The following is a 22417-nucleotide window of genomic DNA, read 5'->3' as shown; positions in this document are numbered from 1 at the left end:
AAGTCTATAGATCCTTAGGAGGCAGCTGTAATTGTTATTCTTCTGAGAACATTTCCCTCCCTTGTCAACATTTACTTACCTGAATTGCGGTACATTTGTGTCCCCTCCATCCCACCCCAAAACTCCCTGGGGGCCTTATTCATCTGCCTTCAGCTCCTAGCACCAATCTGGGGATGTAAAGTGAATATTCAACGTCAAATAGGCTTTTTCGTTTTAGTTGTCTCTATGAATTGCACTCCCCACGTTCCTGGACTGCAGCCATCCTCTCTGCTCGTTACTCACTTTGGTTAAAATTGATTTGGGCTTTTCTTCTTGAGGTTTAATTTCTTATGAAAACATTAGAGAGCTGAGAATGTTCTCTCTTGGGGACCAGCCTCCGTCCCCAGCAGGCAGCTCACCAGGACCCTGATTGTTCCGGCAGGCAGGGAAGGGCTTCAAGGAAGCTCACTCCATCCAGGGTGGGCTCTGCTCCCCCTACCCCCTCCTCTGAGGGCATCCTCTCTCCTGATTGAAGCCACCACCTCCGCCCCGTGCCCTGGATCCCTGCCTTCCCCACGTCTCCAGAGACCCCCCCCTCCAGCAGTCACCCCCTCCTCCTCTCCTGTGTCATCATCCTCTGTCGCTTCTGGATCTTTCTCAAGAGTATTTCAGCAAGTTTCTGCCTCTCTGTCTTCAAAATTGGTAATAGTATGAACAGCCTCTGGAACCCCTTTTCTCCCTCTAGTTTCTCTCCCGTTTTCCAGATTTGCTTATTAAAATTTTTTTTTTAAGTGGAAAAGGGACCCTCACTGTTGGCTCACCACCCTGTCCCATCACACACAGTCTGTCCCTTCGCTCAGCTTCTTCCAGTGTCTCGTGGGTGCTTTGTAGCCCTTTCGTGGCAGCTTTGACACCACTGCCCACCTATCCCAGCTGGAACCTTCCTGGTCCCCGGCTGCCATGGCCACACACTCTGGCTTTCCACCCACCTCTCCTCTCTCCCTCTGCCATCCTTCACTCTCTGTCTTTCCCTAAACACTGTGTTCCTCTGGGTCCTCTTCTTACTGCCAGGTCTGTCTAGTCCACGCTCTCCCCCAGCTGACACGACCCTCAGGTCCCCTGCTTAAGGCTGGACTGCTCTCCTAAGCTTCGGACTCTCTCCTCCAGGTTCCTGCCAGTCCATTGCACTTGAGGTTCCAAACTTCACAGGACTCCAGTTCAACCCATTCTTCCCATCCTCCTGTCCCATCCCCCATGCTCATAGCCTCCTTCTAACCTGCGCACTGTCCTAATGGTGCCCCGTTTTGGAGACTGGCACCACCACCCAGCTGCCCAAATACCAAGCTGCCCAAGACTGGTCATCGACTCTCCACCCAATGCAGCTCTCCACAGCTGGCTTGGGACCCCAGGTCTTCAGTTCTATCACCTCGCATCCACCCTCTCCTCATCATCCTCTCTCACGTCCCTCTGACCCATTCCCTGCAGCCAAGGTGGGCTTCCAAATGTGCGGCTGATCCGGTCCCTCTCTTTGTTCCTCCACTCACTCCTGATAACTTTATTGAAGACCTACTGTGTGCCAGGAACCATGTTTCTCTGGGAAGCATGCCTTAGTCTCCTGTATTTCCCACTTTGCAAACATATATGTTATAAAGCGGCAAGTGATGATCAATGTTATGAGGAAAGATGAACCAGGAAAAGAGGGCAAAGAGTGATGGATTGAGGGGATCTTAGGTCAAGACAGCTCCCCTGGTGGCTCAGATGGTAAAGAATCTGCCTGTAATGCAGAAGACCTGGGTTTGATCCCTCGATCAGGAAGATCTCCTGGAGAAGGGAATAGCTACCCACTCCAGTGTTCTTGCCTAGAGAATCCCATGGATGGAGGAGCCTGCTAGGCTACAGTCCGTGGGGTCACAAAGAGTCAGACACGACTGAGCTGCTAACACACACACACACACAGCTTAGGTCAAGAAGTCAGGAGAAGGGATATCCCTGGTGCTCCAGTGATTAAGACTCCATGATTCCAATGCAGGGGATGCAGGTTCAATTCCTGGCCAGGGAACTAAAGTCCCACTTGCTGCATGGTGTGGCCAGAAAAGAGAAAAAAAGAAGAAGAAGAAAGGAGAAACTTCTCTGGGCAGAATTCTGAATGCAAGGACCAAGCAAGCCAGTAGGGACTATAGAGGAAGCAGGAAGAGATAACTGCAAGTGCTAAGGTCCTGCGGCAGCTGGGTATTTGGGGTGTTTCCAGGAACAGTGGGTTTTGCCCTCTGAGCCAAAGATGCATTCAGCTCTAGTCCCTTGAACACTCCCTTGTCCTCCTGTGTAGCTTTTATTAATCCCTTAGATTCAATTCCAGCAACATCTCTTCCAGAAAAGGCAGTCTAGAACCTTGTCCAGACACACTGGGACATCCACAGCCCCTAACATAGCACACAACGGGATACAGTGCAATTGCTTCTCTGGGCTGCTTTCTGGTTCTCTACGAAGCAGGAACCACATCTGATTCATTTCTATGCTCTGAGACCCAGACCGTGAGGAGGGGTTTGGTGAATGTCTTAAATATATATTGCTGCTAACAAGCCCCTCCAACTTCAGTGGCATAAAATCACAACTATTGTCTTCTACCCACAGATCTTGTGATCAGAAATTTGGACAGAGCACGGCAAGAATGGCTTCTCTCTGCCCAGTCTGAAAGGCTGGGGTGGCTAGGGTGGGAACCACCTGAAGGTTGCTGTCTGCACATGCCTGACCTTCAGTTTGGTTCAGCTGGAACTGCTTCCGGAGTGCCCCGACACAGCCTCTCCACAAGGAGTGGGCTTCTCACTGCACAGCAGCTGGGCTCTGCAGGGGAGCATCCTGGGAGCAAGAGAAGGTTCCAAGAAAACCAGGCAGAACCGCATGACTTTTTCTGAGCTGGCTTTGGAAGACACACAGCATCACTCCAGCATACGATACCGGTGGAAGCAGTCAGATGCTTATCCAGATCAAGGGGAGGGGGCCAAAGACCCTACCTCTCGCAGACAGGGGTGTCAAAGTATTTGGGGGCTGTGTTTTAAAATCCTGCAGTGAACACGTGTTTGCACCCCTTTTACAAGTTGCCAAGTGCTTTTGTGTATGCCTCCCTGTGTGGTCCTCCCTAAGTTCAAGGATGAAGGACAGAGATGCAGAGAAGTGATGCATCCGAGGTTGGCTCCTAAGAGGCACACAGCCAGGGCTGCTGCCGCAGAGCAGGGACCACATCGGGAGTGCACCCGCCCTAGGTGGGCCCGCAGCGAGTCTCAGCGAGGCTAGGTGCAGCAGATTGTCACATTCACAGTCCTTCATGCCTTCCCTGTATTAGAACATACATGCAAACCCTTTGCCATGTAAGTCCCCTAGAATGGACACAGTATTTCCCCACTCTAAGGGTTGTGGGCTGGCTGTATGACTTGCTTTGGCCAGTGAAGTGTGGATGAAATGACAGTGGGCCAGCTCCAGGCTGGGGTCTCACATTTCCATCATTTTGTGCTCTATGATTCATCTTGGGAGTGCATACACTCAGTAGCTGCAGGTTCTTCAGCCTGGGGAGGGGGGACTGGTCCTAGAATAAGCATATGAGGCAGACCAGAACCTATCTGGACACCTGAGCCAGCATAAGGTAAGGGTGGCAATTGCCTCAGGTGCAAAAATTTAAGGAGATACCAATAAACTCAGGGTCCAAGCTTGCTGTTCAGTCACTAAGTCGTGTCTGACTCTTTGCAACTCTATGAACTGCAGCTCTCCAGGCTTCCCTGTCCTTTACTATCTTCTTGAGTTTGCTCAAACTCATGTCCACTGACTCCGTGATGCAATCCCACCATCTCATCGTCTGTCACCCCCTTTTCCTCCTGCCCTTAATTTTTCCCAGCATCAGGGTCTTTTCCAAAGAGTTGGTTCTTTGCATCAGGTGGCCAGACTATTGGAGCTTCAGCTTCAGCATCAGTCCTTCCAATGACTATTCAGGGTCATCAATGACTATTCAGGTTGATTTCCTTTAGGATTGACTGACTGGTTGGATCTCCTTGCTGTCCAAGGGAGTCTCAAGAGTCTTCTCCAGCATCACAGTTTGAAAGCATCAATTACTCGGCGCTCAGCTTAAATATTTGTCTATTTACATATTTGACTGCTCCAGGTTTTAGTTACATCATGTAGGATCTTCGATCTTCACTGCGGCCTGGGAACTCTTAGTTCAACATTTGGGATCTAGTTCCCCGACCAGGGATCTAATCTGGGTGCCCCCTCCATTGGGAGTTCAAAGTCTTAGCCACTGACTGGACCATCAGGGAAGTCCCCAAGCTAAATGACATTTAATGTAATTTTTGTAATTTTGTAATGTAATTTTGTAATGTAATATTTTAAAAATAAAAAGTTATGCAAGATAGCCACTGCTTTGGCCTGAATGTTTGTGTCCCCCTCCACCACATTCATATTTTAAAACCTAATTTCCAATGTGCTGGTATTTGAAGGTGCAGTTTTGGGAAGTTAGGTCATAAGGGTGGAGCCCTTATGAATGGACTTAGTGCTTTTATAGAAGAGACTCTAGACAGCGCCCTTGACCCTTCTGCTACGTGAGAACACAGTGAGAAGATGGTCATCTATGTAAAAATAAGCAGGCCCTCACCAGACACTGAAGCTGCCGGTACTTAATCCTGGATTTGTGAAAAATATATGTTCATTATTTATAAGTCAGTTTATGTGATCAATATGTAATTTGCTTATAAACCAATTTATTTTGTAATATGGGCATGTTGTTAATACCCAGCCTATGGTACTTTTGTTATAGCAGCTTAAATGGAATAAGACATTGCAAAACATCAAAATTTTAAATTAAAACAGGATCAGTATTTAAGTTAGGACCAGCAACATCCAGCCTAAACCACTCAGATTGCAACTGACCTGGAATCCAGTGAGTATAAGAAGAAATGTTTGTTATGAACCATTGAATCTGGTAGTGGTTTGTTACACAGGATTATTGCAGTGAAAGCTGACCAATACAAAAGTAGTTTTCTTAAGGACACTCAACTTGAAAATAGCAGAGCTGAGATTTGGACCCAGAAAGTCTCAGTGAGTGAGAGGGCATGTTATTCGCTCAGTTGTGTCCTACTCTTTGGGACCTTATGGACTGTAGCCCATCAGGCTCCTCTGTCCATGGGATTTTCCAGGCAAGAATACTGGCGAGGGTTACCATTCCATTCTCCAGGGGATCATCCCAACCCAGGGATCAAAGCCAGACATCCTGCCCTGCAGGCAGATTCTTTACTATCTGAGCCACCAGGGAAACCCAGAAAGCCCCAGATCAGAGTCTATTTGTTAACTGTTAAGAAGCTCTGCCTCTCTTGTTGAGACACACATTAAGATGTGTCCCCAGGATACCTGCGCTGGCTCAGTCTTTGCACTGGGATCTGACTCACTTTTCTGTTCTGTTCTGTTCCATTTCCTGGATGAGGCTGGAACTCCTCCCTGTGTGTCATTCCCGGTCCCCTTTCTCCTGGCGGATGAGGCTGGCCTCTCCCTTTCTTTTTGGTTGAGACCCAACAAGATTGTTCTCAGATTCTAAAACAAGATGTAAATAAATAGCAACATTTTCAATGTAGATGGCCAAGAGCCAGCTACTTGACACTCATACTTCTTACCTATGTCAAAGATGTGAAAGAGTCGGTAGTGAGAGGATTTCTTGGTAAAGAGAATTTTTGGAGAGTGCTATGGTCTTCTGTGAGAGTGTCTGCCCTCATCTCAAGCCTCAAGTGCTTGACGCATGTCCCTGTAGCCCAGGGCTCTGTGGACTCCTGTCCTGCCTGATAAATCCAGTGGGTGATAGACTGTCTGAGTTAGATGCTAATGATCCTTACTGAAGTCAGATGAATTATTTAATTAATAATAAAAATAAAAGATAAATAATAAAAAATAAGTTCAAAATTAAAAAAACATTAAAGTGACAACACGGGTTGTCCAGTGGTTAGCACTCTGTACTTCCACTGCAGGAGGCATGAGTTCAGTCTCTGGTTGGGAAACTAAGATCCTACAGGCCAAGCAGCGCAGCCAAATAAAAAAGCTGCCTGAACTAAGATCAACTTACAGTCAAGCTAATTGGGGCAAATGATGTGAGTTTGATATAGAGCAAATGTGGGATAACCATGAGAGAACACTGCTGTGGGGATGCCTTCAACCCTTCTCAAGTGAGCATCCTGGAGGGGCAGGAGGGAATCCATGGATGCCAGAACGGTCCTAGGGCCTGCAGAAAGGCTAAGCAGGTACCCCAAACAGAGATGCACAGAACTACATCAAGGCTCCCACACATGAGAGATTCCCAGTGATGGTGGGCTGGTCTCTGAAAAATCTACAGAATAATCTCTTAGACTTTAATACCATCACTAAGCATTCCCCAAGCTCTAAGCGTGACAGTCTTTCCTCAATATCAGAGAGCCCTGCAAGTAAGAACATCCCTCCCCCACTTCTCCCCTACCCTGCTCCCCAGACCCATCCCCCAAGAACAGAGGAAAAAGAAACTGCAATTCACTAAAATGGAAGATGGAGAGTAAAAAAAGGAGAACCTGCCTACCCTTCTTTCCCCTGAATTCTAGCTTTCTGTGCACAGCGGAGCTCAGCTGGAGGAAGGGGAGAAGTTCTTTCCTTGGAATGAAGACAGAAATGTCGATCATCACATGACCAACGACTTTTAATTGAGGCTGTGTTGTTGTTTGGCTGCTCAGTCATGTCTGACTCCTTTGCAACCCCACAGAGTGCAGTCCACCAGGATCCTCTGTCCATGGACTATCCCAGGCAAGAATACTGGAGTGGGTTGCCATTTCCTTCTCCAAATTGAGACTGTTGCCATCCAAATTTTCTCCGGTACAGGTGAGAAAAGTCATGGGATAGTCCCAGTTCTCAGGGAGGGATCGGGAAAGTAAGACCCAGAGACACTTGAAAGAAGCCTTGGGAAGTCAGAGCTGCTTTCTGATCATGTCTGCAGTGTGGAGCTTGTTGGAAGACAGGTTGGACATGAGTCCTGAGGTCTGGACCACTGTGTGAGGGTGGCTGGGTGGAGACTGTTAGCTGGCCGGCCAATCGCTCCCCGTCTTCTTCTACGAGTCACCCTTGGACACGGGGCCAGCCAGCAAGGAACAGTGTTTCCCAGCCCTTCTCACAGGGAGGTTCAGACACAAGACCGAGTTTTGCCGGTGGAAAGTGAGCAGATGGGATGTGTCCAGGGATCTGAGAACAGCAGAGGTGCAACGTCTGCGCTTTCTTCCCTGAACTTTTCGGCTGAACCGGAACATCGCAGTGGCTTTGACCTTGCAGATGTGACACGATCCTAGAGATGCAGGAGCCTGAGACCCGCATGCCTGAATGACCCGGTGGAGCAGAGCCATCCTCTGATCTAGTCCGCCCACCTCGGGCTTCTCCATGAGAGAGAAGCTAAGCTCTTCTCAGCTGCAGTGGCTGTGCCCTTGTTTATGAGGGGCAGGCCTCTCACTCCTTGTGAATGACATCGACCCAAGTTCTCTGAACCATGTTCGCATATCACATCCCAACCTGCTGGCTTCTCCCTCCAGAGAGCAGCTTCTATCTGGCTCAGCTATGAAAGCTCTAGAGAGAAAACACGCTTTGCAGTCAGACGTGAATTCTAGCCCAGCTCTGCCACTTAACTGGCTGTGCAACTCCAGGTGTACGCCTTATTTCTCTGGGCCTCAGGGCCCTCCTATGAGGATTCATATAGCTTTGCCTCGAGGATGCAATCAGAGGATGTGGGGACAGGCTGAGCATGGTATTTGGCACACAGCGGGCCTGCAACAAAGGTCGGCTCCCTTTCCCTTCCGCATTCCCAGTAGCCTCTGCCACTGAGCCCCGGTGGCCTCTCATCAGCCCCCCACCAAGCCAGGATGCAGACTGAAGTTTTTCTTTGGAGTAAGTGACAGGTTCAGGGAGGTGGAACAGAACAAGTCCTTAGAGTCTGCTGTTCAGAATTCTCAGAAATCAGATTTCCAGTGCTCACTTCCTAGGATGGAAGTTAAGCTGGCTGCCCTGGGCTTATTTGTGAATGCTCTCTGCATGAGAGGAACTTTTCTTACAATCTATTCCACCATCCATCCCAGGGCTGTTGTTCTGGGACATCTGCCTCCTCTGCCACAGCTTTTTGCTAACCCCATTCCAGGGTGAATCTGTGGGATGCGCGGAGTGGGGCTGGGGGCGGGACTGGAGCAAACGTGTTCTGTTTAGTAATGATCAGAATGTTGTGGGTTATATAGTGGGAATATTAATTCTTTCCTGCGGAGAACATAGAGCTGTAAGGGGCTGTTAATGTGCTGTCTGATCCAGCTGTCCTCCTCGCCACTCCCCATTAAGAACTGAAGAACCTGAAGTCTGGGAGGAGATAGGATGTATTCACAGCCACCCCCCAACCGCCTCCGCCATGGAGACAGAGTGTGACAGAGGTCCCTGGGCTCTGGTGCACCGTGGAAGCCTTGTGTGGGTGCGCCCAGCTGCCTCCCCATTTAGCCCTTCCTAGGGTGCGGTTCTGACCTGCAATGCAGAAAGGAATGTTCACCTCCACATCTCACATTTACAAAACCCAGAACTGATAGAGCATCACAATGACTTGCCTCCCACGTGGACCTTCTCTGGCTGGCGTGGGCAAAGGATGGGAGGGAAGCTGGGCTCCTCCATAGGTGGAGGCCAGGAGCTCTCCCAGGCTGGTTTTCCTCCACCGCAGCCAGGCTCACCCGGATGCCCGCACAGGGTCTCTCCCTCTGGATCACAAGCCCTTGGCCCACAGGGACCTTGTCTTCCTTCTCTCTGAACCTCCCTCTCCAGACCTGGCCCTCCTGCTCAGTGGTACTTGCTGACCCATCAAAAGCACAGACCTGTCTCCGTCTCCCAGATGCAAAATCCTTTCCTCCCCATGGAGCTCAGATGACCCCTCGTTTCAAGTCCATGATCTGCCACTTCACCCCTTTTGCTGTGCCATCTTGGATAAGATATTGAGCGTTCTGAGCCTAATTCCCCACCACAAGAAGGGTGAACACGAGCAGCATGTTTCTCATGGGGCTGGAAGAGAAGATGGAGCGAGAGGAGGGATGTCATTCACACAGCAGGGGTGTGGTTGATCCCCTCCCCTCCGTCCAAGGAGACCTTCCATTCAAGGTGCCACATTGGGGTTACACAGGGACATGTAACCTCCCTCCATTCCACCTCCCCCCACTTCCACCTGCCATCCCCACCCTCATCCTGTCTCATTTCACACGAGGGCATGTTCTGCATGTCCAGTGTTTATGAAGTACCATCCAGAAAGGTGTAGGTTGTATCAACCACACATAGATATGGGCCGTGTCCTGGTCTCAAGGGTTGACAGTCCAAGCGGGGAGGCTGCCCACTGCCGACCTTCAGGATGGGGTAACTCTTTATGGTGGGGGCTGCCCTTGGCCCCTGGAGGGTGTTCAGCAACATCCCCCACCAGGAGCTAATAGCATGCCGCCCCTCTCCGCAGTTCTGGTAATCACAACTGTTTCCCGTTATTGCCAAATGTTCTCCGCATGGTTCTGGGTGCCACCTAGAAGTCGACGCGTGGTGATCACAAAGGGCTGATGGTCCACGGGGAGGAGGCGTCTCTTGTCTGACCTGGTCACTCCTCAGAGGTACACAGACACCTCAGCACACAGCCCTCAGAGGGCCCAGAAGGGTCGGGGCTGTTATTCCCTCCGGTCTGGGGGCTTTATTCCCCACTCCCACCACATACTTAATTAACCTTGATGGCTGACTCAGCGCTGACCCGCAGGGCAAGGGCACCAGGCAGGTGCCGTCTGGGGAGGAAAGGCCAGCTATGCTTGCAGAAGAGCCACACCTCCTCTTGGAAATACAGAAAACACACGTGGTCAAGGACACGGCTTAGAAACAAACCCACTTTAATTGAGAGTGTACACAGAGATACGGGGAAGCAAGCCACACATCTGTCCTGGCCAGGGTACCTGGTCTGCTTAGAGGGTTCAGGTTGGGGCCAGGTGGGGGTACGGAAGCAGGGTCAGAGCGGCTGCCTTAAGCAGCAGGGCCGGGTGGGAGGTGTGGGGTGTGCAGAGCTGAGGCCAGGGCACGTGTCTCTCTGGGTGTTCACGTGTGTGTACACGTGTGTGTACAGGTATACACGTGGGTACAATGTACACAGGATCTACAGGAGCCCTCAAAGGCCGATCTGCGGAGAGGCTTAGGAGGACGACACCTCAAATCCCCGAAGGCCCCAGGGGCTGAGGCAGGATCAGGAGAGGGGCACATCATAGTGTGTGCTGAATGCCCCGACCTAACCCTGCCTCTGCCACTCATAGGCTTGCTGTGTGACCCGGGGCGAGTTACTTACCCTCTCTGGGCCTCGGATTCACTAGACAATCATTAAGGCGCCTGTGGCTCTAAACTTCAATAGTTTCAAGGATTTAAATACAAAATGTCTTTGTTAAGAGCTGATGACAAGAGCCTTTGGTCCACAAGTTCAAATCCCACCATGCCTGGTACCCAGCACAACCCCATCCCAGGCGCCAGGAAAAGGCCCCCTGGGAGCTCTTCTCATCTGCCTCTCCTGGGCTCAGCTCTAGCTCCCAGCTACTCTTCCACATCTCCCCACAGCTGCGTGCACACAGGCAGTAGGGCAGCAGGGGCAGTCAGAGGCCAGGCTGGGGGAGGGAAAGAGGCTGGAGCCACGGAGCCTCGGCCTTAGGGGCATCAAGTGCATCGCTTACCCTCTTTGTTTTCTAGCACAGTGGACCCAGTACCCAGGAGGTGCTCAATAAATGCTTGAGGAACAAGCACAGCAGAGGACAGCCAGCTTCCAGACGGAGCTCCATCCTGAACTAGCCAGGAGGCGGAGCTGGGGCTTGCTCCTTGGCCCTCTGAGTCTCAGCTGCCTCCTCTGTGAAATGGGGGCAGGAGGAGACGCAGCCCCGGCCTGCCTGCCCCGTCTATGTAAGTGTAAACCATGAAGCTCGGGAGGAGGGCAGTGTCCAGCTGCGAACAGGCCACGGGAACCCCATCTGGGAGCCGAGGAGGAAGGTGTCCCCCATGGAGGCAGCGGATCTGAACCTGGGGGGAGGTCCTGGCCAACGAGGGATCACTAGGCTTTTACAGTACAACGATTTCCGTTTCTACTAGGAACGCCACAACAGCTGCAACAACAAAGCACAACCAGCAGACGAGAGGAACCTGGGAGGGGAGGCTGAGGGAGGCAGCCCAGGAGATGGACGTGGTCCAGGAGACGTGGCCACACCCACTTTGAACACAGAGACGCCCCTGGCTCAGTGTCAGGGAGAGCTGGGGGCCAACTCAGGGGGCAGGCGATAGAAACTGCTGAGCCAGAGGGTTAGTGGTTCAGGATGGGGTAGGGGGACACTTCCAGCTGCCACCTAAACCAAGCTGTGTCTTACACCAGGAGTGCAGAGCCCCCTCCCAGCCGACTCGGGGTGTTGTTTTCATCCTCTGATGTTCCAGGAGTCTCCGTTGGAAGCTGGCACCCTGGCCCGTCTGGCATCAGCGTTTCTTGCAAGGACAGGCAAGCTCTGACTCGGGTCCTGACATAAGTCCAGATGTCACCCAGCTTTGCCTCCAGCCCGGCAGAGATCCACCCCCCACGGAGAAGTTGAAACCCAAGGGGAGCGGCAGAAAGGAGGAATCAGAGGGAAGCGGTTCAAGGCAGGAGACTATACAGAGGTTGGAGGCTGGGGTCCTCCGGTCTGGCCCCCCAAAGGTCTCAGAATGTGACTGCTCTTGAGGTTTTGTCCGGGGGATGTGGGCAGCGGGCGCTGGGGCCACCTCCCATAAGGCCCAGCCAAAGCCCCAGCCCAGCATCCCTCCCGCTCACTGGATGGTGCATTTGTCCCGCTCGCGGGCCTGGCTCTCCCGGAGGACCTTGGCCTTGATGTATTTGAGGTCACTGTTGACGCTGGGGCGGCGGGCGAAGGGGGAGACCATGCCGTAGGCGTCCATGTCCTTGACACGGCGCATGCAGAAGGGCCGGGGGTGGAAGGCGTCCCCGTACTGCACGGAGATCTTGCGGTGCAGCGCGGGGCTCATCTCGTGTGGCAGCTTGGCCATGCTGAAGAGCACGTAGAACATCTCGTCCACGTTGGTGTTCTTCTTGGCCGACACCTCGAAGTAGGCGCAGTTCCCATCGCCGGACACCAGCAACTCGGCCTCGGTGGTGGGCACCTGGCGGCATAGCTCACCGTGGTCATTCTTGTTGCCGCAGATGACCATGGGCAGCTCTGCCGCCTCCTTGGTCTTATTCTTCAGGCAGGACTTGACCTCCAGGATCTGCTTCTGGAGGCGCTTGACCTCATCGAAGGACTCCCGGTTATCCAGGCTGAACACCAGGATGAACACATCGCCTGCAGAGACAGAAACCCTGGGAGGTAAGTTTATAGGCAGCTCCTCTGCCCTCTCCCCACTCCTTGACCTGACTGTCACAGTGACTCTTTAGGGGAGCTGTTATTATTCCCGTTTTCCAGAGCAGAAGACTGAGGCCCAGGAGGTTAAATCGCTTGTCACGGAGCTAATACGTGGCACAGCCTGGTTCAAACACAATGGATCCACCCTACATTTCCCTGCAGGGCCGTAGACAGAGTGAGTGATTTTGAGCTTGTGTGGACTGTGTTAGAATAGTAATTACTACACTTTCCACAAGAGCAGGGCTCTTGCTGTTCAGTGTACATCCCCGGGGCCTGGAGCAGCCAGGAACCCAGAGTGCTGGCAGGAGGCAGGCCTAGGTTATCCCTTGCCCCCTCACTCAGCCTCGCGCGGGTCATGCCACCTCCCTAAACCTGTTTCCCCACCTGTCCCATGCAGGATGCTTTTGAGGGTCTGATGAGATAATAAGTGGAGAGTGACATGGGCTCAGTGACTTGTATCTCAAAAGGATAATGAGAACAAGCACGTGTTAAGACCCACCTGAGTACCCCTGGATTCCTCATGAAACCTCTGTGACGGAGATTTCATTACCTTCACGTGATAGGTGGGCAGGCTGAGGCTCAGAAAGGGTGAGCAACTGGCCCAAGATCACACAGCTCAGGCATGGCTGGGCCGAGACATGGACCCGATTCCTGGTGCCTGGCACACACAGGTGCCCGCTGCTTCTTGAATACATGGTGGATGAACAAGTGAACACTACCCTCTGAGGCCCACATTACCCCTGCTACAACTTGCTGTATCCCTCAGTGTAGGTCTTTGAAACAGGGATGATGGGGAGGTGGGGAGGGTGAGAAAAGACCAGTGCCTCTACCTTGATTTTCAGATCTCACTACAGTGATCACAATCTCACACTCAAAGCACCTTTTGCAGTTTGGCTTAAACTCTTGAGAACCTGTGGGGAGATGCTAAGATCCCTGTTTTATAGGAAACTGAGGTTCAGAGGCGCCGGGGTCCAGCCCATGTTCTCAAGAGGAGAATCAAGCAATTCCAGCTTCTGGTAGCCCCACGGCCTCCTTTCTCTGGACCCCCAGGGCATACCATTTGTCCCCCCAAAATAGCACACAGCACATTCAGGATTGCGTTCCTGCCAATGACACGCTCCGGAGCAAAGGGAGGCTTCGTCACGATGCACAGTGGGTGTTCATAAAGCTGGCCGCGTGGACGGGATGCGATATGATGAAAGGTGGTGTGGGCTGTTGAGAAAGGCACTTGCAAGGCAGTGCCGGCCTGGCAACCATTTCTGCTTGGGCTGTGAAGCCCACCCTGGTAGGCTAATCCCAGGCCCCTGAGGACTCCGCGGCCTTGACACATTCAAATGCAAAGCTGCATGCCAAGTTTCAGAGGCGCCTGGCTGGCAGCTGGAAGGAGAGCTGGCGGCAGAATTAATGGCTTTCAGAATGCGCTGTGCATCAGCACCAGGTTGGAAAATGAGGCACAGGCTGGCGAGCAAAAATACGGGTGGCCAGACAGATGTGCCCAGAATGACACATGCACGTAAAAAAGACGAAAATACTCTGTTCTGGGGACCCAAACATGAATGTCAATTATGTTCATGGAGGGTATGGAAGACTGATGAGGTGGCTACCTTGGTGGAGGGGGCAGGAGCCTGGTGGGGTGGAAGCAAGGGTCAAGGGGGCTTTTTACCCTTATCTATATGCTTAGAGGAGCATGCCTTTGTGTGTTATTTGTGTAATTAAAACTTAAGTTTGGGAACATGCACATGGTTCCTCTCCATATCTTCTCTCTCCCTCCCTCTGTTAGCTTTATTTCTATCGGTGGGCACTGTGTCCCCTCCCCATAGTAGGGGGAGCTGACATTCCTGCAATCCTCACCGTGTCCTGGAAACACCCCCACGCCCCCCTCCCCTGGCACTTTCCTGTAGGCTGAGGAGTCACCCCGGGACGAAGCAACATTATACCCATTGTGCAGCTGGGAAGACTGAGATCTGAACCTCTGGTCCCATGTGTAAGCTGCCAAGTGGTGGAGACAGGACTGGAACCCAGGTCAGCCCAGACTCCCTCTGTCCACAAACTTCTTCTCCAAAATGTGGAGTGGGTCAGGCTGAGTGTGATCTGGGTCAGATGGTCAGCGAGGACAGCTGTAAAAGGAAGCCATATGCCCAGGGCACTCGTGGAGGGGTCTTGGCTGGGCTGTAGAGGGAGGGGTGGGCATAGGAAGGGTTTCTTGGTGCAGAAGTATTTTGATTTGTGGAGTTGTTTTAGTGATGGCTGGGGGACTACTTGCTGATTCCTTTCCTTCATCAGCTGCCCAGCAACGGCAGAGCGTGGCTTAGGAAATGACTGCACAGCCCATTCCATGCACACTGCAAATGCAGGTTTCACAGAAGACCCATATTTGGTGAGTGCTCACCTTCCACTCATCAAGCACTTTTTCTACATAAACTCATTTAATTTTCATGAAGGCCTCTAGGATGGGTACAGATGTGAAACAGATAAGAAAATCAAGGCTCAATGAGGTTAAGTTACTTGCTCAGAGGGACAAAACCAGGAAACAGCAGAACTAGAATTTGCACCCAGGCAGACCAGTTTCTGGGCCTATGCTCTTAGCTACCACACAAAACTGCTTGAGTGACGAAAAGCATGGCCCAGTTTCACATCTCCATCTGCCCCCGCTTAATACCCCACAAGCTCCCCTCCCTCCCCCAACTCCCAGCCTGGCTGAGAGGCTACAGGAGAGCCAGACTGCCATTTCCCAGCTGTGTATCATCTGGAGTAACTCAACCTCTCGGGGCCTCAGTTTCCCCACACGTAAAATGAAGGCAGATACCCATCTCCTAGGTTAGTTGTGAGGATTAATTAAATACATGCCAAGCTCTAGAAAGAGGCCCAGGCATGCAGCTCCTGGTAAGAGTTAGCAATCACCATGGCCGCTACTGTGATTATTACTGAGTTCCCAGCATGCGTAGGTCCCCACCAGCCTCTCTGGCTGATCACTGTCTGGGTCCTGTCCCTGCCTCTTTGAGAGGCAGTAAAGGCCTCGGGTGTCAATAGATCTGAGCCTGACAGACTGACCCTGGGCCCCGGAGTTCTGCTGGGTCACCCGCGGCAGGAAGAAGGCAGGAGCCCCTCTGTTCCTGGGTAAAGCCACAGATCTGGAAGGCAGCACTGGCAGCCACGATCTATCAAACCAGAGTCAGAGGGAAGGGATCCGGGGCCCTGGCTCCATCCTCTGTCGGCAAGCAGCAATACCTCTCCGACCTCACGGGGTGGTGCACGGGGGCTCACGAGCTTCATCTCAGATGGAGGCAGCACTTTGCAAGTTGTAAAGCGCCGAGCACACACACTCCCATACTCACGCTCCCGTGTCCACCCCCCGGCACCCACCTGTGAGGATGGACAGCCTGCGCATGGCGGGGAAGGGGTGGTTGCCGGACGTGTCCAGGATGTCCAGCTGGTACATGTCGCCGCGGATGTTGTAAACCTTCCGGTGGAAGTCCTCGATGGTGGGCGTGTACTGGTCCTCGAAGCGGCCGTTGAGGAAGCGGGAGACGATGGAACTCTTGCCCACCCGCGAGGCGCCCAGCACCACCATGCGGTACGAGTTCTTGGCAGGCACGCTGAGTGCGCAGTTCCCGCTGGACAAGGTCTTCATCATGGCTCGGGACTGCAGCAGAGAGAGGGGGCCAAGTGTCAGGAAGCCGGGGGCCTGGCCCTGCAGCCTGTGCTGGAGGCTGTGGCCTCCCCTGTTAGCCTCCTACTTGGTTCTGTGATAGCTCAGCTGATAAAGAATCTACCTGCAGTGCGGGAGACCTGGGTTCAATCCCTGGGTTGGGAAGATCCTCTGCAGAAGGAAAAAGCTACCCACTCCAGTATTCTGGCCTGGAGAATTCCACAGACTGTATAGTCCATGGGGTTGCAAAGACTCGGACATGACTGAGCGCCTTTCACTCACTTTTCTGTCTGTACAATGGGAAAGCTGGACTGGGGTCTCTCTAAGGGCCGTGGAGTTCTGCCTGAACATCCCTGTCTTGCTTCTTTCCTCCTTCACTTATCTACCCATTCTTACTCATTCACTCACCCCTGGGTTCTCTCACCACTTATTTATTCCCAGATGGGACTGCTGGGGCTGGACTCCTCGATTTACCCCTAACTCGCTACTCCTCTTGGGAAAGGAGCTTAACTTCCTTGGGCATCGCTTTTCTCATCTATAAAGTGGACTTGATTCACAGGGCTGTTGTAAAGGGCTCAGCACGTGGCAAGGTCTCAAAGATGCTGACTCTTGTTAGAATCTGTTCTCTGCCTGGACCATCTGTCCTCTGCAGTTCTGGCTTCCCGGGAGCCTGTGACTCTGGGACATGACATGGGGAAGGTTTTAGAGAGCGTTTCTTAAGCAAGGGGGTGCCATGGCCATTTGGCCTTCCCAGAAAGAAGAGAAAGGCCAGGTCCAGACCACATCCTCCATGCTCGGGGACCAGGCTGCCCAGCAATTTTTCAACCTCCATGTCCTGGGAGTTTGCCTGGACTAGGGGATGACTCAAGAATGACTCAGGTCCCTATAGTTCCAAGGGTTTATGGTTCTGGGGGATACCGAAAACTTTCTACAGGAACCTCTTGACCTTGTGGGAGAGGCTGAAATGGATCCAAGCTCCAAAGCCCAATTAGAGATAAGTAACTTCCAAGGGCTCCTCAGGCCCACCCAAAGGCCATTCACAGCCCAGCCACCCTCCTTTTTCCTCTCTCAGCACGCACCAGAATCCCCCCCCAACTTGGAACCCCTAGTGAGCTTGAGCTCTGCTTGGACCAGCCCTCAACTCATGCCAGCCCCTCCCCCAGAACCCCTCTTCCCTTTATCAGGGTCTGGCTCAAATGTCACCGCCTCTCTGAAGGCTCCTCTGCCTCCCACCCCACCAAGCGGGTGAAGTTGCTCAGCCATGTCCGACTCTTTGTGACCCCATGGACTGTAGCCCGCCAGGCTCCTCCATCCATGGACTTCTCCAGGCAAGAATACTGGAGTGGGTTGCCATCACACACAACCTGTTCAGTGCTATCACCCTGCCCAATTGAGAGCCACCATGCAGTCAAGTGGTCTTTTAAAAAGACCTTCACAGAAGCTCTGATTGGCAGCATTTGTCAATTTCATGGTGTCAAACTCCCGCCATGGCCGATTCCAAGCTCCCAAGATGATCTCAATGAATGCATTGCAAAGGGATGCACACAAAAAGCCAGCTCAGCATACTGCTGACCCTGGAGCTGTGACGACAATCAGCAGTAACAAGCCCTGCGGTGTGCCAAGCACTGTGCTAAGTATAGAACAATAATCACAGCTGACATTTATCTTGCAGTTAATATATGCAGAGCGCTCTAAGTTGAATGTGTACTAACCCACTTCATCCTTCAGGATCCCCAGAAGGTAGGTGGTTACCCCAATTTACAGATGAGGAAACTGAAGCACCACAGAGAAGTTTAGTACCTTGCTCATGGTTACACAGCCAGTAACCTGCCAAGGAGGGCGTCAGTCTCAGGCACTCTGCCCCATGCCCTGGGGTTCTGCTCACCACCTCTCTATGAAGTATGCACTCCCTTCCCTGTAAGGACCTGATGCTTAAAAGTCTACACGACTGGCCCTTTTAGTTAATAAGGGAGGCAGGATGGTGACTCCAAACGTACAACTCCTACATACCCCACCCAATTTGTGCCTGAAACCAACTATGAGCTTATACCATAGGGTTTCAGTGCCATGGACACAGCAGGTGCTCAATAAATGACCTGTGTGTGAAAGAAGCAAATGGCTCTCCTTCCGGAGATCATTCAGAGCTTCCTTCTGGGGTCTTCGCCCTCCACCTCCACCCTGTCTAGCTGGCCCAGGAGCTACACCGAGGTGGGTCGCTGTGAACTGAGCACACACCTGGGTGGGCAGCAAGGGAGAGGAAGCTGTAAGCCAACAGCAGTGAACTCTTCAGTCTCCTCCCAGGCTGGGAGACAGCCAGCCTGGGCCTTCAATGGAGGCCAGGATCGGGGCGGGGGGGGCGGGGGGGAAGAGGCCCCACACCAGGACAGCCTCCTCCCCAAGTCCCTCTGCCGGGAGCTTGACTCTGCTGCTGGTCATCTCTGTCTACACAGAGAGAGAAGAAGGCTGGCAGCCCCCAGAGACAGTGTGTCTCCTTCACTGCCTGCTCCAGCCTCTAGCTCAGAGTTCTTGGTATTAGACGTGTTAACATCAGCAACTGAATAGACATGAGGAAGTCAGACAGAGGAGGCAGGGGGTCAGAGAGAGGACATACGGGATCTGTAAAGGGCAATGGAGGAAAAAAATCTGTGGCTTTCGTCTCCGAGAGAAGGCTGTGAGTCTGTACACGGCCCCAGCCACGTGGGGCTGTGTGAAGCACCCAGACATCTGGCCATCAGGTGACAGCACCTCCATGGGCTCTGCCCCCCATCCCCGCATCCTTCTTCCCTTCTCCTCCCCCAGAGGAGGCTCTGCAGGCGGTGCTGTGGGCACAGCTTCTCTCCTCCACTTCCTGTTCCCCTCTCTCTATCCTCAGCCAGGCTGACCCTACAGTGAGGAGCAAGCAGGGGTCGGAGTTCAAAGGGCCCTTTGAGAATGTAGATTCCGCCCCTGGAGGCCCCGAGCATGGTTAGTGGGAGCCACCAGTAGTAGCACATGGGTACCCGAATGCAAGCTCTGTGACTCACCCCAGGGTCTTTCTATGGGCACCTGGGAGGCAGAAGGGCCTGGAGCAGAGGTGGTGGGGCCATGCTGGGGGAATGGTTGCCACAGCCTGGCAGATCTTCATCATGCTGGGTGCCTAAGTGCCCTATCCCAGTGAATTCACAGCAGTCCCATGAAGAACGGACCACCATCAACCTGCTGGACCCATGGGGACATGGGAGGTCAGAGAGGCTGAGTCACTTGCCCCAGTTTACACAGATGACTGGTCGGGCCAGGATTAGAATCAGGCTGTTGGCTCCAAAGTCTGGGCTTTTACCTCTAAAAAACCCACCCTCTGGCCAAAATCAGGCTTTTTCAAAAGTGTCTGACTCAGTGAAGCCTCAGCTGGCATCGGGTTGGGGGAATGAGCCCAGAGGTCCCTTCTAATTCACTCTGTCTCTTGCTGCAGATAGCTGGGGGCAAGCACCCTGCCCGGGACGCCCCCAGACCTTCAGCAGCCAGCTCCTGCCCCACGCATCTGTGGGTTCACCCCTTCTTCTCCATCGTGCCCCTCTCCCAGGGCCTGCCTGGAAGATGGAAGGGTCAGAGGGGCAAGAACAGAGGATGAGAGTCCGGCCACATCTTCCTCCTTGTGATACCCTGAGCTCTCCCTCCTTCCCTCCCTCCCACACACCCCAAGCCTCCACCATTAGGGCACATCCCAGTCTCTGGGCACACACATGTATTCACTGGCCTCCATGCCCCCACTGAGAGGAGTCCTGGGTGCTTTGCAAAGCCAATCTCACCACCCTTGAGGTGGCAGAAAGGAGGCAGACCAGATCTGCCTCTCACCAGTCCAGTCGCCCTGGGCAAATGACTGCACCTAGGGGGGTTGGTCATCTATCAAACGGTAGAAACAAACCCACAGCGTGGCCCTGAGAGCTCAGTGAGAAGCCAGAGGCCCACACAGCTCCTGGCACACAGCAAGCGGGTTCCTTTCTCTGTGACACTTCCTCTTGGCAGTCAAGGGGCAGAGGGACTGGAGTGCAGGCAGAGGTCTTGGGGGACCCCATCATGGCCCTCTGACGCCAGAAGAAACCTGAATCATGGGCTTCTGACCTGGCTGCCCCTTCACAGCACAGCCTCCCACCTCCCCTGAGGTCCAGGACTATACCCTTCGTCATCCTCCCCGGGTTGGGAGCGCAGGGAGGAGAGAGCCCTGCAGAGGTGCTTGGAGGCCCTCTGGCCAGCTGAGCACAGAAAACCCATCTTGGGAAGGGGATCGCCCAGGAAACTCACTCCTTGCACCAATTCCCCCCAAAGCTCAAAGAACTCTAAACAAGGAAGGCGCTCCTTAAGCTCTCTCAGGAGGTCCTCACCAAGGGCACCACCCGCTGGCCCCACCCCAGCCCCACCCTCAGCCAGGTTTGCCGGCTGCAGCCAGCTTGGGAAGGAGGAAAGGAGTGTTAGGGGAAGGGAAGTGCCTCTTCCTCTCTAAGCCTCAGTTTCCTTATATTCAAACATGCTGTTACTCCAGATCTCTTTCAACAAAAACTCAGTTAAGTCTTTCTTTCCTGGGATAAGCATCCAGCCTGACCCAGAGTAGGTGCTCAACTAATTCCATTTTCTCTAGGTAAGTGAAGTTGCCGGGTGATCCTGGCACATAACAGGCTCAATCAGTCTGACTTTCCCACTTCCTGTAAGGCTTCACCTAACCTTCCCCCCCAAAGCTTCAAACCTTTCTCCCCGGCTTCCCCGCCTCCCCAGTTCTGTTGGGGTGTCTCCCTCCTACCTGGGAATGGCGGGCCGGGCCTCTGGCGCGGCTCAGAGGGATGCCTGGAAGGGCCTGGAGGTGCTGGGAGCAGCCTTCCTCTCCGGCAGCCGAGGCTTCCAGGGGCTGCGGCGGCTCCCGGGTCACTGCGCCGGGATCCTCCTCTGCGCGTCTCGGGGCGCCGGGCTGGGCGCGGCCGGGCGAGGGGACACAGGGAGCCGGTGCCCCATGAGCGGTTTCCGAGGGCTCGGCGGGGCCCGGGCGCTGGGCGGGCTCCGGCTCGCCGCCGCCGGCCCTGCCCTGCCCGGACCCGGGGGACTCCGGCTGAGCCAGGTGCCCGGAGGCGTGGGGACGTCCGATCCCGGGGTCCCCGCCTGGGGCTCCGGGGTTGGGGCGAGAGGGCAGAAGGGGTGACTCCGGGTCCTTAGAGACTCCTGGAGGGTCCCTTGGAAGTGATTGCGGGTGCTTGCGTATGTGCGTGTCCGGGGCGGGCGAACCTATCCTCCCGACTGCCTATGCCACCTGCTCGGCCCGCTCCAAAGGGGATCGCTCGGGTGGAGGGTGCCTGCCCGACTCGACCTCGATCTCAGCTCTGCCGCTCCCCCGGCGCCGAGGGTATGCTCTTTTTCCCTGCGAGGTGAAGCCAGCGGCTGAAGGAGGAGCAGGGCGCTCTGCTGCGCTCGCGTGTGGGAGGGGGCCTTGAACGCCGCCCTAAGATTTCGCAGCTCTGAGTTCGCCTTAAACAGGCTCCTCCTCCCACTTCACCCCCTCTGTCCCCCAGAGGAGGCGAACTTTCTGCGGGGCCCTGGCTCCTCCGTCTTTCCTGCTCCTGGAGGCGGACGCCCCTCTTCTTCCCGCAGGGCGAGGTCAATAGTCCATCCGAAAAGTGATCGGAGCCCAGGCTCCGGATGGCGGTTCCAGCGGCAGAAGCCCAGCTTAGGCCTGGACGCCTTTCGCCGCCTCTGCGAGCGGTTCTCCCCGGACCCGTCGAGCGGCTCCCGTTCGCCGTCTCCGCGGCAAGGGATCAGCCAGTCCCGCAGCCGGGCGCCCGCCTCTGCCTCCGCGAGCGCGCCCACCCGCCTTCGCCCGGCGCCCCGCCCCGGGTGCTGCGCTCGACCAATGGCGGCGGGCCCCGCGGCCTGGCCCCGCCCCGCAGCCCCGCCCGCGGCCGCCCGGGCGCCGCAGCCTGGCGCTCCGCGTGCCCGGGCGCGTGGGGCCAGGGAGCTGAGGGTGGGGGCGGCAGGGGGCGCGGGGTGCGCGCGGTGAGCGGAAGGCGGAGCGGGCCTGGGAGGCTGACGTCTGCGCAAGCACTCACACGCACACCGCTCCGGCCGCAGGTGACCCGCCAGGATCCCGCGGCGGGTTGGCCGGGGACCCCAGCCGCTCGCTCCCGGTCAGGTGGCAGCCCTCGCGCCACGGCTCCCGCGCCCTCCTCCTCCGCCGAAAACCCCAGGGGCCCTCCCGGGCGCCTGGCCTGCCCGCCCCGAGCCAACGCCTTCCTCCCCAGGTCGCCGGGCCCGCGAGACCCCGCAGGGTGACACATGGGCCGCGCACGTGCCATCAGGAGGGGCCGCGGAGTCACCTTGGCCTAAGCGCGCC

General features: G+C 54.4%; 1 protein-coding gene across 1 annotated transcript; it reads right to left on the bottom strand.

Moving 5' to 3' along the window:
- Positions 1-9873: 9873 nt before the first annotated feature.
- RASD2 (RASD family member 2) lies at positions 9874-21877 on the bottom strand. Its single transcript, XM_043441344.1, has 3 exons — positions 20840-21877; positions 15783-16062; positions 9874-12359 (listed from the first exon to the last, which is right to left on the bottom strand). The coding sequence occupies exons 2-3, from the start codon at positions 16051-16053 to the stop codon at positions 11830-11832; spliced, it is 801 nt and encodes a 266-aa protein (XP_043297279.1). The 5' UTR covers positions 16054-16062; positions 20840-21877; the 3' UTR covers positions 9874-11829.
- Positions 21878-22417: the final 540 nt, after the last annotated feature.

Source organism: Cervus canadensis, chromosome 21, assembly GCF_019320065.1.
Source record: "Cervus canadensis isolate Bull #8, Minnesota chromosome 21, ASM1932006v1, whole genome shotgun sequence".
In the NCBI taxonomy this organism is placed as follows: domain Eukaryota; kingdom Metazoa; phylum Chordata; class Mammalia; order Artiodactyla; family Cervidae; genus Cervus; species Cervus canadensis.
This window is presented reverse-complemented; position numbering and strand designations above follow the sequence as displayed.